This window comes from Erpetoichthys calabaricus, chromosome 9 (genome assembly GCF_900747795.2).
Source record: "Erpetoichthys calabaricus chromosome 9, fErpCal1.3, whole genome shotgun sequence".
In the NCBI taxonomy this organism is placed as follows: Eukaryota; Metazoa; Chordata; class Cladistia; order Polypteriformes; family Polypteridae; genus Erpetoichthys; species Erpetoichthys calabaricus.
The window spans coordinates 196,186,899-196,202,756 of record NC_041402.2 but is presented as its reverse complement, the minus strand read 5'-3'; the positions used below and the strand labels follow the sequence as shown (position 1 = coordinate 196,202,756).

At 53.7% G+C, this 15,858-nt stretch overlaps 1 protein-coding gene across 2 annotated transcripts in view; it reads right to left on the bottom strand.

Annotated features, from left to right (window-relative positions):
• Positions 1-1,274: 1,274 nt before the first annotated feature.
• ddr2l (discoidin domain receptor family, member 2, like) overlaps positions 1,275-15,858 on the bottom strand; it is a 29,259-nt gene continuing 14,675 nt past the window's right edge. Inside the window, exons 6-17 of one of the 2 annotated variants that reach the window (XM_028808819.2) lie at positions 12,985-13,090; positions 12,659-12,845; positions 10,961-11,207; positions 10,747-10,863; positions 10,327-10,484; positions 10,043-10,247; positions 9,451-9,758; positions 9,251-9,378; positions 8,967-9,164; positions 8,649-8,883; positions 3,993-4,142; positions 1,275-1,930 (exon numbers count right to left, since the gene is read on the bottom strand). In XM_028808819.2, coding sequence (XP_028664652.1) covers positions 1,799-1,930; positions 3,993-4,142; positions 8,649-8,883; positions 8,967-9,164; positions 9,251-9,378; positions 9,451-9,758; positions 10,043-10,247; positions 10,327-10,484; positions 10,747-10,863; positions 10,961-11,207; positions 12,659-12,845; positions 12,985-13,090 — 2,171 coding nt within the window. In that variant the 3' untranslated portion in view covers positions 1,275-1,798. The remainder of the gene's footprint in view (positions 1,931-3,992; positions 4,143-8,648; positions 8,884-8,966; positions 9,165-9,250; positions 9,379-9,450; positions 9,759-10,042; positions 10,248-10,326; positions 10,485-10,746; positions 10,864-10,960; positions 11,208-12,658; positions 12,846-12,984; positions 13,091-15,858) is intronic. The other variant, XM_051931844.1, reaches the window with a different exon arrangement.

Genomic DNA, 15,858 nt, shown 5'->3' with positions numbered 1-15,858 from the left:
GTATGAAGACGCACGCCAGTGAGGCACCCAGGGGGCCACGGAAACTCCATTAATGTTTACGAGATTTAAAAAGTGCCCACAAGATTACCAGCCAGGAGAAAGAAAAACTGGAAATAACAGACGAGAAGCGCAGTGGACACCACTGTGCCCCCCAGACCCCTGCCTCAGGAGGGCCCACTGCCAGCTCCTAATGAGAAGGTTCAGCTGGCATTCATCCTGTCCCCATCACACTAGGGGTCACCGAAGTGTCACCTGGTCCCCTGCCAGTGCTGCTGTTCATGAGTCGGTGGTAGCAAAGCCTCATGGGACATTTCCACATCACTTTGGCACACGAGCCGATAAACAGGAGGATGGCAGCCGCCCACCGGTGTCGGGTTCAGCAACTCAGGCCGATTCCAAGGAAGAGCAGAAAAGCAAATAAAAGGCGGCAGTGACCGGGAGGTTAAGATGACACAACAGCAGCTGCCACTCATCCATCCTAGTGGGCCACCTCACTGGTGTCCAGCCTCAGCTCTGTACATTGGCACTGCCCACACTCAGTGCGCCCCTCCACTGTCTGCATCCGCACCTGCTGCTCATTTTCATTATGGAGGATGACTGAGGTAACATCTGCGTCCCCAAAGTAACAAGGGGCGCCCGCACGTCCCTCATGTGGTTTCCATCGTCACTTTCATCCTTGGCCCTCCGAGCATCAGGTTTGCATTTCAGCAGGACGGCCCCCCACGCCAGAGAGTCAGCAGATGTGAGAGGCCAGGACCCCGTGGGCCCATCAAAAGCTCGTTATTAAAAACCAATAAAGAGGTGTAGAGAAACAGATGTCAGAACCGGGCGCCCATGGGGGACGGGGCACCTGACAGGGTGACAGGAAGAGGAAGAAGAAGGACATCTGGGAGAGTCCCCCCTGCACCTGCCCGACCAGCTTGGCATCCGCTTGGGATTCCTAGAAGTCAAGGAGGTGGATGCCCGCTACTCAGCTGACCTACTGGCACAGTGCCCAACTTCCAGAGAAAGAAACTAATGAAAACAAAATCAAAGAGGAGGATTGGGTTGCATGTGCACGCGGTGGCCCGTCACACACCTGAATGGGGCACTGTACCAGCTAACTTGTTGAGCCTGTGCCCAGTGGGCACATTTTTAATAACATTCAAAGGTGTCAGTCCCCTTACCTGGTTTGACCAAATAGTGCCTGGTCACAGAGTTCCATGCTATGTGTAGTGGCAGCTAACATCTGGTCCGGGTGACGACACTGCAGTGACTGACTGGCACCCATCCTCCTCGTTCTCAAACTTTATTTGCCCTTTTCTCATATTTTACAATTCTGACCCGTTATGCCAGAGCTCCAGAGTGGCCCCCACGTGGCGAGACCCCCCAGCTTTTCAGTCCCTTGGGCGACGGCGTCCACTCACGTGGTGACAGTAGTTCAGCGTGAAGCCCCATTAAAGTGTCCCTCGGTCAGGGGTCAGCGGCCACCTCTGCCGACCTCACATGTTCTACACATTCACATCAAGGCACAAAACGCAACAAACAAGGAAAGCAAAGTCCAGTGTGGGTGGAGGACGATACAAACAGTGCTTTACAGAGAGACCACGGAGGGCCACCAGCGCGGCGCGGCGCCTCCGTGAAATGCAGTCCCACGACCCGCCGGAGGCGAGACCCTCACGCTCGCGCTCCGGTGCGGCCCTCAGGCATACAGCATCAGTGCCAGGGTGCGTGGCACACGGGCGTCCAGCTGTGGGCCACCCCGTGCCACATCCACCGCGCCTCCACAGCTTCATTTGGCTCCGCGGGAGGCCGGCAGCTAGGGGGCGCAGTCCCGCAGGAAGCGGTGCACTTGCTCGAAGGAGGGCCTGTCCTTAATGTCACGACTCCAGCAGCGCAGCATCAGCTCGAAGAGCAGCTGGGGACAGCGGGGTGGCGGGGCAAGGAGGACCTGCAGGGGGACAAAAGGACAAAGTCAAAATCGGCAGCACTGGAGGAGGGTGCCACAATCAGACAGGTGACAAAGACAGAAGGCAAAAAGGACAGACAGACAGATGATGACCAGTCAGGTGTGGCATCTCCATTCTGTTGGGATGCCACAGCGTCACCGTTCAACTGTCCCCATTGGTAGTCTGGCTGTTGAGATGCCATCAGTGCCCATCACCTGACAGACCGCATGCGTTTCACTTACGATGGACACCACGACCTTCTGACCTGAAGGGCCCCCTGACCCCGCCTCCAACCTACCAGTAGCACCACCCCTTCTGAACAACCCACAAGATGGCATCAGAGCGGACTGGCAGGTGACACGACCGCGAGCCTTCACTTTGGTTTCTTTTCATTCTTTAGCCTACTGCGGTAAACGGGGGCCTCGGAGGTGGACCCCCAACACTATGACTTTGTGTTCAGGACAAATGTTCGCTGCAAGACCTCAAAACGCTCCGCTCAGAAATGAAGGGGACAACAACTGAAGATCGGTTGGGGAGCAGAATGGTCAGACGGGGGACATGGCACCGAGTGCAGGGACAGGCCATTTCACCATCCAGATGTACCCATCAAGTGAGAACAAACCGTCCAAAGGGGTAGAACTGTGGCAGTGGGTGTGCTAACTACATTTATTAACAAGTAAGCGACTGAGCAGGAGATGACAAACACCAAAAGGACCAAGGAGCCAAGAGGTCAAGCAGGTGGTCAAAGTGCCACCCGCCATGGACTGCACCTACCAGCTAGTCCTTTGACCCTTCAGCGCCATACTCCGTCATCACATCAGTGGCAGTGTGGCACCAGGTGCAGCTCCTAAGATCAATAGTAATGACGTTAGCTCTCCGTGACACCAAGGCCAGTTTAGGCAGCAGTGGACATCAGTAGAAGTGCGCCAAGGCAGTCTGTTAACGTTCATGCCATGGGTGCACCTGCCAAAATATTAAAAGCTGAGAAAGTCCAAAGCTGCACCCCTGTAATATTAGAGAAGGTGCAGAACATCACTTTGAAAGGTCTGAGCAGGCAGCACCAGCGTGTGCCCAGCCAGGAGCTGAAAGCCTCGTTCACAGGGAAGGCCAGCGCCTCATTTCTTGCTCAATTTATCGACAACGATAAGTCTGAAACGGCCTCCTTATAGAAGTCAGGGGCTTATGGGCTACGGTTGGGACCTGCAAGACAAAGAGAAGAGGAGCGGAGAGGAGTCACCCGAGGGGCTACAGGACACACCAAAGGACTTGTGGGCCAGCAACTCATACACAGGAAGACATGGCAGAAATAGAGTCAGCTGGCGAGGAGGACATTGGGGCATCGGCCCAAACCCTCAGTGGTAGGGCAGAGATGGCAGAGGCACTTGGACCCCTGATGACCTCACACAACAGGAAACTCGTGAAAATGCAACAGTGGGGGCACCAACCCCAAGTCACCTCCTAGGTCACCATCCATCTCTAATGCCCCAGTGTCACCTTGAAGGAGGTGGCCCAAGCTGTTTGATTTAAATGTGCCCAGGAGGGCCATAAAAGACCTGATTGATGTCATAAAAAACAAATAAATAAAACTCTGAGGACCATAACGTGTGCTTTGTACCTTGTCCTGGTCCTGATAAGCAGCCCCTCCTAAGTCGGGAAATGTCACCCAGCGTCAACAGATACGGGAAGACCCCTAAACTCAGTATGAAGGCCTTGGTGTGTGTGTGTGTGTGTGTGTGTGGAGAAGTGGCTGACAGGACAGGCCTGTGGTCCTCCATTCTCTGCCTGATGCTGTGCCCCCGTGGTCTGAGCTGCTGGTGGGATGCGGTGGGCCGTCACAAAGTGACGGTTCTCAGTTCTATTTTGGATTTTACATCCAACTCATTTATTAAGACCTCCCACTTCTCTTCTTTTGGGGTGTGTTGTGTGCCCCCCCCCCCCCACAACTGGTAGCCACTACAGTCCAAACTACAACTAGGGTGGGCTCTGAGACCTGGCGCTGGTAGTTTAGGCATCAGTCGCTGTTCTTCGGGGGGTTGCTCTAGTGACGTGGCACATGGTGCCTACCTGCTGGCCCTCATTCCTGAAGAAGCTGCCGGTGTTGGCGATGACCTGCTCGTCGGACAGCTGGCTGTAGGGCTGCTCCTTGCAGAGGGTGAAGATCTCCCAGAGGGTCACGCCGAAGGCCCACACGTCGCTGGCGGTGGTGAACTTCCCCTGAGGACAGACAGAGAGGACATTAAAAACTTGTAATGAGCCAAGTGGGCCTAAAGGGGGCAGCACTGGCTCGCTGCTGGAATGATGCAGCCTGTCATCCTGACAACACAGGAAAGCCCACCTCATGCAGTCCCCTGGGGGATTGTGACCCGTGCCAGGTGTCTCAGGGTTAGGGTTAGCTGCCCGCTTACAATGGAGTTCACTCCCACAGAGCCAGCCAAGAGCTAAAGGGGTACAGCTTTGGGACTGGAGAAGACACGAGGAGAGCATGTGGCATCACACAGAAGACGACTGGGCAGCCGGCCAATCACAGTGCTGCGCTGAAGACATCCTAGAATTGTACCGCAGTTACCCAGCATGCACTTCACATGTGGCAACAGGGAGTTAAGCAAGTGCTGAGTGGCTTTTGAAATGTCAGAGTCTTCCTCTTAAGTCAGCCTTTCTCAACCACTGGGCTGCGGCCCCCAGCTAGTTGGTGTGACATTCCCTCCCCTTGCTGTGTGACATTCTTGTTGCAGCAAGAAGGCTCCGCTTTTCTAACCGTGCTCGTTTGACCAAGAGAAGATAAACTGCTGCCCGCAGGTTTTGGGTGGGGGAGGGGGGGGTAGGTCAGCAGGGGTCCTGAGGGCATAAAGGTTGAGAAACTCCATCTGAAGCGAGAACTGCTGGTCATCTCATGGCAGCCAATCAACTGCACAATGGGGATGTGGTCTTAGACTGGCCCTTCACGCCCATGCCAGCCTTTGATTCAGGAGGTGCCAGGCTCATTCATACCCACAAACAGCTGATGGTCAGCAGGTCCACAGACCTTACAAAATGGTAACTGGACACGTGGATTTTACATTGGCAGTGCCCAGCAATGAACGTTTGAGGTGGCGCCCACTAGCAACACCTACATGGAGAAATACATTGAAGCAAAGGGAGGAGGACAACAGTAGGCTGGTGACAGTCCTGGGACACTTGTGTCCTCCAAGAAGGCGAGTAATGGAGCAGAAGGTAAAGGAGGACACAACGGTGGATGTGAGCTCAAGGAAACTGAAAGGAGAAGCAAACACAAGACTACAAAGGTGAAACTTGTGAAGGCGCTTGATTTATTCTCAGAATGTGCCAGCGACGTGACCAGGTAGAGCAGGTGGCACGAGAACAAAATACCAAGAAACACAGAAATGAAATCGGACACCAAAAATAGGAGGAGCAGACAGGCAAACTGAGCCGAGTCCAGGAACTGCGCCAGCAGGCGCCCAGCAAGTCATTAAAAAAAGAACCAGAAAGGCGAGATGTGCGGAGTGATGAAGAGGAGGAGGAGGAAGAGCAAAACCTCCTGCTGACAAAATCCACACGGCCTTCTGGGAAAGACAGAAGTGTGAAAGGTGCTGTAAAACTGACCAGGAGATACGGCAGGCACAGATCGATGGATGTTTATTTGACCTGAGGGGGACGTTTCGGATTAAGAGAAGCTCAAGAAACACGAGAACAAACGACAAGAAGCCCAGAAGCCCACACGAGAACTGCAAATGGAGGAAAAGCTCAGACTCGGCCCACCGCACAGGGGGGGAAGGAGCCTCAGCCACCCCCCTTGACACGCATCGGCCGAATGTCCTCCATGCTGCTGTGTGATGAGAGGATGTGCAGCTTTGATCACAACGGCACTCGGTTTTATTGTAATCCTCTCCTCCACTTCTACCTCCAGGGGGTCCCGAGTGCGTCCCACCACTGAGCCTTCCCTTTTACTCATCTTGTTAATTCAGCGGTCCTCTCAGTTTGTGACATGACAAGCCCAGCACTCTGCATTGGCCATCACAGAGTGCAGAACATGAAAATCAGGGGTCTCCACCTCTGGATCTTGGGGGGCCACAGTGGGTCATTCCAACCTGATGTAGAGGACGTCACCAGCCACGTTAATGGCATGCAGTCAGTAAGGAGTCTGCTCTGCCCCTTCTCTTCTGCATTCCCTCAGGGCTGCTTGATCAGTCCGGCCTGGCGCCAACGTGGACCCCCAGAATCCCAGAATGGTGGGCTCAGGGTGTAGTGGCTCTTTGGTGTGGTGAAAGTCAACAAGCAGCTTCTTGCATCAATGTGAGAAATGGAGTCCACAGAGCATTCAGAGCTGAGCTCACTTCACCTCCCCACCATCGATGTGGGGGTCCCTGCTCAGGCATCCCATTCCTCATCTGTAAGCAGGCTGGTAGGACAAGAAAGCCGTGGCCTCCTTCACTTTTGTAGTGACAGGGCAGCCATTCCGCACTGTTGGACCCAATGCTACAATTCCAAGGAGAACCCAATCAGCGGGCCAAGAGTGGCAGGGCTGGGGGTCTGGAGTCACAGAGTCAGAGGTTTTGTGTGTCAACAGAAACACAAGACAGACAGGCAGCCTTCAGAAACTTAACACACACCAGCCTCACATCCAAACAAGATGACTGTGGAGGAGGACTACGACACGAGAACATTGCGATGACCCTCTGGAATATCAAAACAAGAGGAGGGAGGAGATGAAAGGGGAGACACGTGGAGGGGAGTGGCAGGCAGCGGAGGGACGTGGACAGTCACTTTTTAGTTGGACCTCCAGTTTTGTTTCCATCTTCTTTTTCCAACCAACAGCCATTGAGGGTAGAAGCGGAATCTGGGAATTCCGCGTTAAGCTAATTGAAGACAACGAGGTCAAAAGAGGAATTTGTGTAACATTATGAGGTCAGAAGCCTTCACAGGCTGTCAAAGTGCAGAGCAAGTGGTGGGATCGGCCATGAGAGGTGAAGACAGCATTTAAAGTTGACCACGTTAAATTAGAACAGCAACAGATGCTGGGAAAGGAGGCCAAAACTCAAGACGTTCAAGACAAGATGGCGGACGTTTACCAGATGCACGCAGAAAACATCAAATGTAAAGGGCAATTCAAGAAAGAGAAGAAATGCACAGGTTCCTTCTCCTAAAAAAGTGAAACATTACAAAGATAAAGGCAGTGCAGGCATCCTAAAGGACACAAAGGACCACCTACACAGGGAAGAAAGAGGAAAGTTCTGGAAGTAACCCACAGCCTGCTAGCAGCTGACGGAGACAGTAATTGGGACACAATGAGACACCAGGAATGACTTCAGAGGGTCCCAACCAAGAAGCAACCAACGCTTTCAAGAAACGCACACAAGCAGAAGTCCAGCAGCAGGCCGCCTTCCAGCTGAACTTTTGGGGCCCACAATCTCCTGAAGGTGCATTAAGACCACCATGGAAGCAAGGGATTCATCCTCCAAACCCCCTAAAAGGCAGACATAGAAGAAATAAAACACTGGAGGCCAATCACTCTCTTAAGTGTTGGATCACAAAATATGGAGTGGGAAGAGGAAGAGGAGCAGTAGAGCTGTGCAGCCCCCCAGAAGGGCACTCTTATATAATTCAGCCCTGCTGTGGGATACCCCGGAATATGCAAAGGAGGGGGGACACATGGAACTGCAAGGAAATCGGACCATCAAAAGGGGGTCTTAACATATCAAAGGTCAACGCTAAGGCTTTCTGGACACAAGAGTTACAGGGGGCTATCAAGGCACAACAAGTGTAATTCAAACCTGTGGGCACCTTGCAGAGGAAGTTAAACTGGAAACTGGGTACACCAAGGACCCTCCTGGTCTGCACATCGTTTTATATGTAATAGTGTGAGGACAGGAGGAGGGTGACCTTAGGACTGAGAGCGCCATGTCAGAGTCACATGACTGAAACACAACATCCTCGACAAGGTCAGTGGAGAGAAACGGGGAGATGGAACAACTCACGAGGCCAAATATAACAATCCTGGGAATAAAATCTGGTGAAGCCAAGAGGACTTCAAGGCGAGCAAATGATGGAAACGGACTTGTGAGGGGGACGTTCTAGCAGTGGATCCTCAAATCCCTTTTTTTAAGTTTTCACCACCATGGAATACTGAAGCTCAGGCAGAAGCTCGTGTGCCCAAGATGGCACCATACGGAGCAGGAAGCTTCAGGGCATCCAGTAACAAAACACAGATTACAAGGACATACTGGGGCTGCTCCAGGGAAAGGAGAACAGAAAGCACTGAGCAGATGGGAGACTTTTGGGGGGGGGGGATTTAGGTGCGGGAAACAGAAAATGAAGACACCCAGGGGCCCCAATCAGGTAAAAACCTGGGAACTGACTGGGGAGCCAAAACATCAAACATCACGGAGATCAAAACATCCGTGTGCCACGCGGGCATCCGGCAGCCTTCTAGAGAAGCTGTGTGTTCCTCTGGTTTGGCTTTTTGTTTCTGAACTCGTTCTGCTAGTCACTAATTCCGAGCGATGTGAAGATTAGATCTGATCAGCCTTCTGGCGTTGCCAGGTCATTCTCAGACGCCAAAGAAATGCATGTCTAACAAACAATGCCTTGATAAAGAAGGTGCTGAATCTTCACGATTTATACAAATCAAGGTAACTGCTGCCCACCGGGGGGCGCCGAGGAGCACAGACCCACCAGCTTGTCTATTCACCCCAGCTGACCCCTCAAAAGTGGCCCCACACTCACCAGCAGGATGCTCTCCCAGGCCATCCAGCGGATGGGCAGCACGGCGCGCCCCTGGATCCGGTAGTAGTCGCAGCTGTAGAGGTTGCGGCTCATGCCGAAGTCTGCAATCTTGATGGTGAGTTGGTGGTCCACCAGGCAGTTTCTGGTGGCCAGGTCACGGTGAACGAAGTTGAGCGAGGCCAGGTAACGCATGCCGGATGAGATCTGGACAGCCATGTGCAGCAGGTCGGTGAGGCTGTGATGGGAGCGGGAGAAGAGGTTAGCTGGAGAGCGGGCCGAGGTTGGCCACTTCATTGGCCAGGCGGGTGACCTCCTTACCTGACCGATGGGATGTTGTTGGCGTGCGTGAGTGTGCTCTCCATTTCACGCTGGCACAGGAACTGGTTGAGGTCTCCGTTCTCCATGTACTCAGTGATCATGCACAGCGGGTCCGAGGTGATGCACACCGCCAGCAGGCTAATGATGTTGGGGTCCTTCAGGCGGGACATGATCTTCACTTCCTTCAGGAAGTCATTCCTCAAAAGAGCAGCACAAGACAGTTTGATTCCTTTACACCTGAACCTGCAAGACCCCACTCCAAAAAACCAGGCGGAGACACTCACTTGGCATTTCTGCTGGCATTGTCCTGAAGTTTCTTCACAGCAACCAACACTGGCTGGGCATTGTCATCCAAGAGGTGACAGTCCCCCTGGAGAAACTGCTGCAAGCCGACTGCTTCACACAGGTGGACCTGCAGGGAGAGACGTGTGGCTTAACAGACGGCAGGGGGCTGATGGGATACTGGGAGACGCACGAGGCCTACCTCTCCAAACTGGCCCTCGCCAAGCTTCTCGTGGAAACGCAGGAAGTGGCGCGGGAACTCCCCCACTGAGACCTCCTTGCGTGTCAGGGACTCCACCGTCAGGGCCGGGATGGCATACATGTTGCTGCCGGTCACCCCTTGTAGGCTCACGATGTCCGTCTCGGCGTAGTGAGGGGCGCCGGCCTGGGAGCCCTGACGGGGGGTGCACTGCGTCAGGTCTGGCTCAGCGTAATGGGGGGTACTGCGGGGGGAGGCCTGGCGAGACGTGCACTGCGTCAGGTCCGGCTCAACATTCTTTAGTCGGCGTCCTGCAAAAAAAAAAAAAAAAAAAACATCGTGGGTACCAGCGCCCCCAGTGGAGGCCAAAGGAACTACACAGCGGATCTCCACACTAGACGCTCCCAAACATCATGCCAATTGGTGATGTGATTTAAAATCTTTGATGACTTCCTGGGTCACAAGGCAGCTACTGTAGTATGGGAGCTTGGGGTCAGAGGATAGCAAGCCCCCCCCCCCATGACACGTGTCACTTTGCATAACCTCAGCAAGTGCAAGTTGGAAGGATTGACACACAAACTCCACATTGGGGTACCTGAGTTGGCAGATTTCACAGTTGACTTTCTCACGTGGGCAGGAGGTGCCATTGGGGGGTCTTCGCCAGTAAGCGGGAAGATCCTCTCGTATTCAGAGGTAGTCTGGGCATCACGTGGTGGAACGGGTGGGTCCTGGGTCACAAAAGCGGAACCGCAGGGTGACAACCACATGGTCGTCCCTTCTTCCAAGATCCGCCGTGGGGCCTGTGAAGACAGGGTGGCACCCAATGGGTTGGCTGGTGGGCTCAAAGCCTGGCATGAGAAACTGGGCTCACAAACGTACCTTGTGCACTCCTCCATGGACACACTGGCACCACAGAATGAGGAAGATGATGACAAGCAGCAGCAGGATGATTGCGACGAGGCAGCCAATCAGAATTGAGGTGCCCGAGTCACTGGGGTGCTCCACAGGCCGGCTCAGTACAAATGGAGGTGTGGTCTCTGGAGAAAGGAAGGATAAATTAGATTGGGTGGGCCATACTGCATGAGAGTCCCGTTTCCCTCCCACATCCCCAGACTGATGCCCACTGGGTAAACTGGTGACTCCAAACTGGGAAAGCAAATGCCCTGTGATGGACTGGCACCCTGTCCAGGCTGCTTCCTGCCAGGTTCAGCCCCTCCCTAACCCTGGAATGGATTAAGTGGGTTTGAGGACCACTACATGTGCTTGGTACAGGTCTTTGTGTTCATGCCACATACTCACTGACTGGTATACTTGGACTCTGGCTGGTGGTTGACCCCACAGCGGGAGCCGACGTGCTCAGCCGAGATGGCAGCCGCGTGTTGACAGGTGCAGCTTTGCTCCTCGACTCATCCGCGCCTGCAAAGACACAACAGGGGACACCCAACTGCAACTCCATCAAATGGCCACCAGGACCCCCTACACCCCCCCTAGGACAAGTCGGCCAGCTGCTTACTGCACTGGAAGGAGATCTCACTCAGCATCATCCAGGTATCTGCAAACCAGAAGCGGCAGCGTGCCGCCCGGCCCAGCTGGCCACCCAGGGGCACGGTCACAAAGCGGGCGCTGGGGTTCTTGTCGTCCAGGACGGTAGTGATGCCAACCTCCTCCTGCTCCCAGTTGGAGACCAGCTGCCGCTTGAAGACGCAGGAGACCTGCTGAAAGATCTTCACGCCTTTTGTGAACATGTTGTTACAATGAACCTGCCGAAAGATGAGTGAAAGTGAGAGCGGGCCCAATAAGTGACACCCGGGCGCCCACCAGGTCTGACATGGTGCCAGCTGCTGCCATGGGGGCATCAGGGGTGTGAGAAGTGAGCTGACCATTTAAATGTTCTTTAAATTGAAGCTCTAATGGCAAAGACGTTTGCTTGCTTTTTCAATGCTGGATTTCCCTTTCGTCCCCCGAACCCTTCATGCATCATTTACTGGTTTTACTGGTTTGCTAATTTACCCCAAAACAACTGTAGTACACTTAAAAGATGATTTTAGCATTGGGGTGGCATAGGGGTTAGCGCTGCTGCCTCACAGATCCATCTGTAAAGGTTCTCTCCATCCCCAAAGACAGTTAACTGGTGACTATAAACTGGCACCAACCAAGCATAGGTGTGTGGGCACTGAGGTGCAATGATGCCCAATGCTGCCAACAGCTCAACAGAGCTGTAGAGGGTGAGCCGCTCAGGGCTGGGACTGCGGGCACCTTGGCACGGTTTGGCCCATACAAGGCTTTTGTAATGGAGCGTGGGCAACAACCACTCAGGTCCCTCTTGTGAGGTTGTGGGGGCACAGCCACGGGGGGTGGTAGGGGGTTTAAAACAAACCTTTGAGGTTATTAGCTCATTAAATTCAAGTTTGCACTTTTCCTCCGTGAACTTTGCCTTGTTGATTGACGTCGCCTGCCCTGGTGTGCCCGCTCGAGTGATTCACAGCTTGTTCCACTGGTTCAGTGGCAACGAGTAGGAAACTGCGGCACAAAGGTAACCTGGCAGGAGAAGCCCCCCGGCCTTGATGGAGTTTGTCCTGCATGTCTGTTCAGACGCAGGCTCTGCTCGCTCTGTGGGGTAACGGAGTGGTAGCCACTGCACTGGAGCCAGCTTATCTGGGGAGTCCCAGTAGTAGGGCTTCAGGTGGAGTTACCCAGGGCAGCGACAGACCCTTGGGCACTGCAGAGGTCTTCAGGTTTTGTATTTGATCTGTGACTCAGAAGGGGCAGTGACAGGCCCTGGGCCACCGTTGTGATGACATGAGTGGGTGTCACAGCCATAAGTCCTGTTAGACATTTCCAGTATGAACTGGTCCACCAATACGAAGAACCTCAGAGGTCAACGAGCCTTTGGTGAACAATTGCTGCTCATCAATCCCTGAAAGACGCTGATGCTGCTCCTCTGACGTTCTTCCACTGGAGGAATTTTGATTTAAGAAATAAAAAGAGCAGCAGATCAGCCATTTGAAGGTCACCCCGTCCCGGCAGTGTGTGCCCCCCAGGTTTTAAAATTCACATCAAATCCCAAAAACTAAAACCCCTTCACAAACACTCTGGCTCTGCCTCTGTGGATGGGCGCCGTGCCACTCCCAGAGAGATGCCGGCATCCTGGGACAAATGAAGTGCCACCTAGCTGGCTATTTTGAAAAGCACCACTGCCACCTGCTGGTACCTTCATGGAAGTGAAGTTTCTCAGGCGATTGAAGACGAAGTGCAGCTCCACGTAGCCCTCGCTGAAGCTGTCGTTCCTCCAGCCCACGTAGTCGTAGCCCGGCCACACGCGGTACTGGTGAGTCTGTACAAAGTCATCAAGTCCAATGAGCCCATCGGTCAGCTGCCCAAGTCCACCATGTAGCCACCTGTAATGATGATAAAAACTACATGCCAGCTTGATAGACGAGGCATGGCCACCACTAGGGGGCGACAATTACAGGAGAAATCAACAGGCTGGAGGGGGGTGAGGGACCCAGAGGCCCAGAGGCCCCCCCCGACACCTACCTGCGCTCCAGAATGCCATCGTAGGTCGAGTCGTTGAGGTACGTGCTGGGATAACCCGGGGCAGCTATGGTCTGACCTTCCGGAGCCTCGTAGGACGTGAGCCCATCTGAAACGAAACAGCAAAAGTGAAAATGAAACGAGTGACCGAGGACAACACTGAGCAGGAGTGACAAGTGAGGCCATCAGGGTGGTCCGGTCAGATAAAAGCTGATCAAGTTGGACACCCACAGTGTTCATAGGTGGGCACTGCCTCACTACCATTACTGTAAGTGAAGCTAGGGGCACGCATCTGGTGGCTCTCAGTGCCCAACCATGAGCCTCTGTGTGAGTAGCCCACCAATGCCCTGACCCATGGTCTCCATTTCATCAATGCCTTTTGAGGATCCTGTTGAGACCCCTATGTCACTCGCTCTGAAGTGTCCTCCCCTCGGCCCCTCTTCTCTGCACAGTCTGTGTGTTTCATGTGGGCGAGGACCAGAACTGACCACAGTACCCCCAGTGCCACCTCCTGATTTAAATCAAAGCCTGACACACAAGAGGAGCCCCCTCAGTCCGCGGGTCACGTGTTTCGTCAGGCCATCTGATGTGACACGACTTTCAGTCATTTCAGCTCATCGTGAAAAGCAAGTTTGGCGAATGCAGCAGAAATGCCTGAAAAGTTCTGGGTGCTTCAAGATGGATGGACTGGCATCAGTGGGTGAATATCCTGCTCTGATCAAAAGGGGCTCAAATCAAAATAAGTAAAAACAATCCCACTCCCGTCACTTTTGTGCAGTGCCTTAAGCCAGCGGCACATGGCAGGACCTCTCGCCCGAGGGGGCGGCGTCTGTGATCTGGTGGTCTTGAAGATGGCCGATTAAGGCCTTGTCACATTGTGCGTCTTATCTAGCGATTTCAGTCACAGGCTTCACAAACCTCATTTTAGAGTTGGTGGGAGTCGCCACCTTCCTGCGACTGACAGCCAATCAGCAGTCGCCAGAAAATGCAAAGACACGTGGGTGTGTGGAGCCTGAACTGTACAGTGACGATGACGATGATGATGATGATGGTGATGCTAAACTGGCACACATGTGCACGTCTTGGTTTCCTGGTATGAAGACTTGAAAGCCACGCTTATGAACTTGGCCTGCTCTTTGACGCGCGTTTCTTTTAGTGGTCCCTTCGTCGCTCCTTCTGCCCCACCGGAGACGCAGCAGAGCATACTGGGAAGGCTGAGAAGAGGACTTGCTCTCCACTGCTGGGGTGGATTCCAATACTTTTTTGTACAAACATCTGCTCTCCGGTTTCTTACCCGCCACACTAAAATGGAGCCGAGACACGGGAGGACCAGAGAAGCATGTGACTAGCGTTCCAGGAGGGCTCTGACCGCATCGCTGCCAGTGTGGCCCACTGCAGCCCACCAGTCCGGTCAGGCCTGAAAGATGGCGAGATGGAGAAGAGCCTTCATTGGGAATTTGCAGGCCCACCACGTGCAGACACACTTTTCAGATTTCCACACATAAACACATGGCAGCGATTTTAACGAGGCCTGCAAGCTGATTTACACACTGGCAAGGGGACCCCCGCCTCCCAGATGCTTTGATGGAGGGTGTGAAGGGCTGGAAAGTGCAGGGACGCAGCTCATGAAAGAAAGGCCCCCCCCCCGTACATCCAAAATATGCTTTTCTACTTGAGGATTTGCAGAGCTCATAAAGCTATAAAGAGTCGGGTGGGCAGCTGCACCTGGACACAAGCCCCCCGGGATCAGACTCACAAACAAAAATGAGAGGTCAGGCAACCCGATATGGAAGACGCTGATGAAAAGGGATGGAGGAGAATCTCCCGAAGCCCCCCAACACAGGACAGGACGGGACCCCGGTCCATCACAGCTGCGTCTTCAAACCTCACGCTCACGTCAGGCCATTGCTCAATGCTTACAGTAGGATTAGAGAGGCCAGTCAAGGAGACCCCCAGGCTGGACAGACATACATGGAGGGGGCCCAAACACCACAGAGATGCACAGATCAAGAGTGTGGTGTTACATGGCAGCAGCGCGTACGACTGTGCCAGCTGCAGATGATAAATGTCCCCAGAGTGTAGACATGTCCCCTTGAGTGACAGCTGCAGGGCCGAGATCCACTTGGAGGCAGCGGTGGGATTTCTCAGCATAGCATAACATTACATTACCTTCAGACTGGCACCCTCACTGCTGTGCCTGCATACGACTGGCTGACTGAGGTCAGTCACTTCAGCTGCCAGGTGTAAAGACAGCCCACCCGCCCCACCACTAAACGCCCCCCCCCCCAAAGCTTCAGGTAACCGAGGCATACAAACAGAAGTAAGGAGCACCTCGGGTTTTGGGTTCTCTGTTCAATAAAAGGACTTTTCCAAAATGAAGGGCGCTGCTCTGACCATCCGAGATACGCAGCACAGTGGCACTGCCGTTGTCCCCCATCGATGACCTGGCGTACGCCAAACACGACACAACGAAACCGAACAGGGAGCGAGGACCACGGGAGCCAAGTTTCCCGTCGTAAACAGTTTTGCGAAATCGACACTAAAATTCATTTCACAAATCGTAAAAACTCACTCAGCGTTTTTTTCCTCCGTTTTTCTTTTTGGGACGCTTAGCAACGGCGCACCCCCATTGTGGACCTTCTCGGAAACACAAAGTCAACCCACGACGAGGCAAACAGGCGGGCAGCGAAACACAAAAACAAAAAACCTCAAAACTCTGAGCGCGGCGCGCTGACCCAACGGGGTGCGACTGCGGCCTGGCCGATCCGACGGCTTCCCATCAGCCACTGTGCACTCCTGCTGCTTCATGGGAAGTCGGCACCGCTACCAGGATAGAGACGAGAACAACAAAAACATTAGGAGGGAGAAAGGCCATTG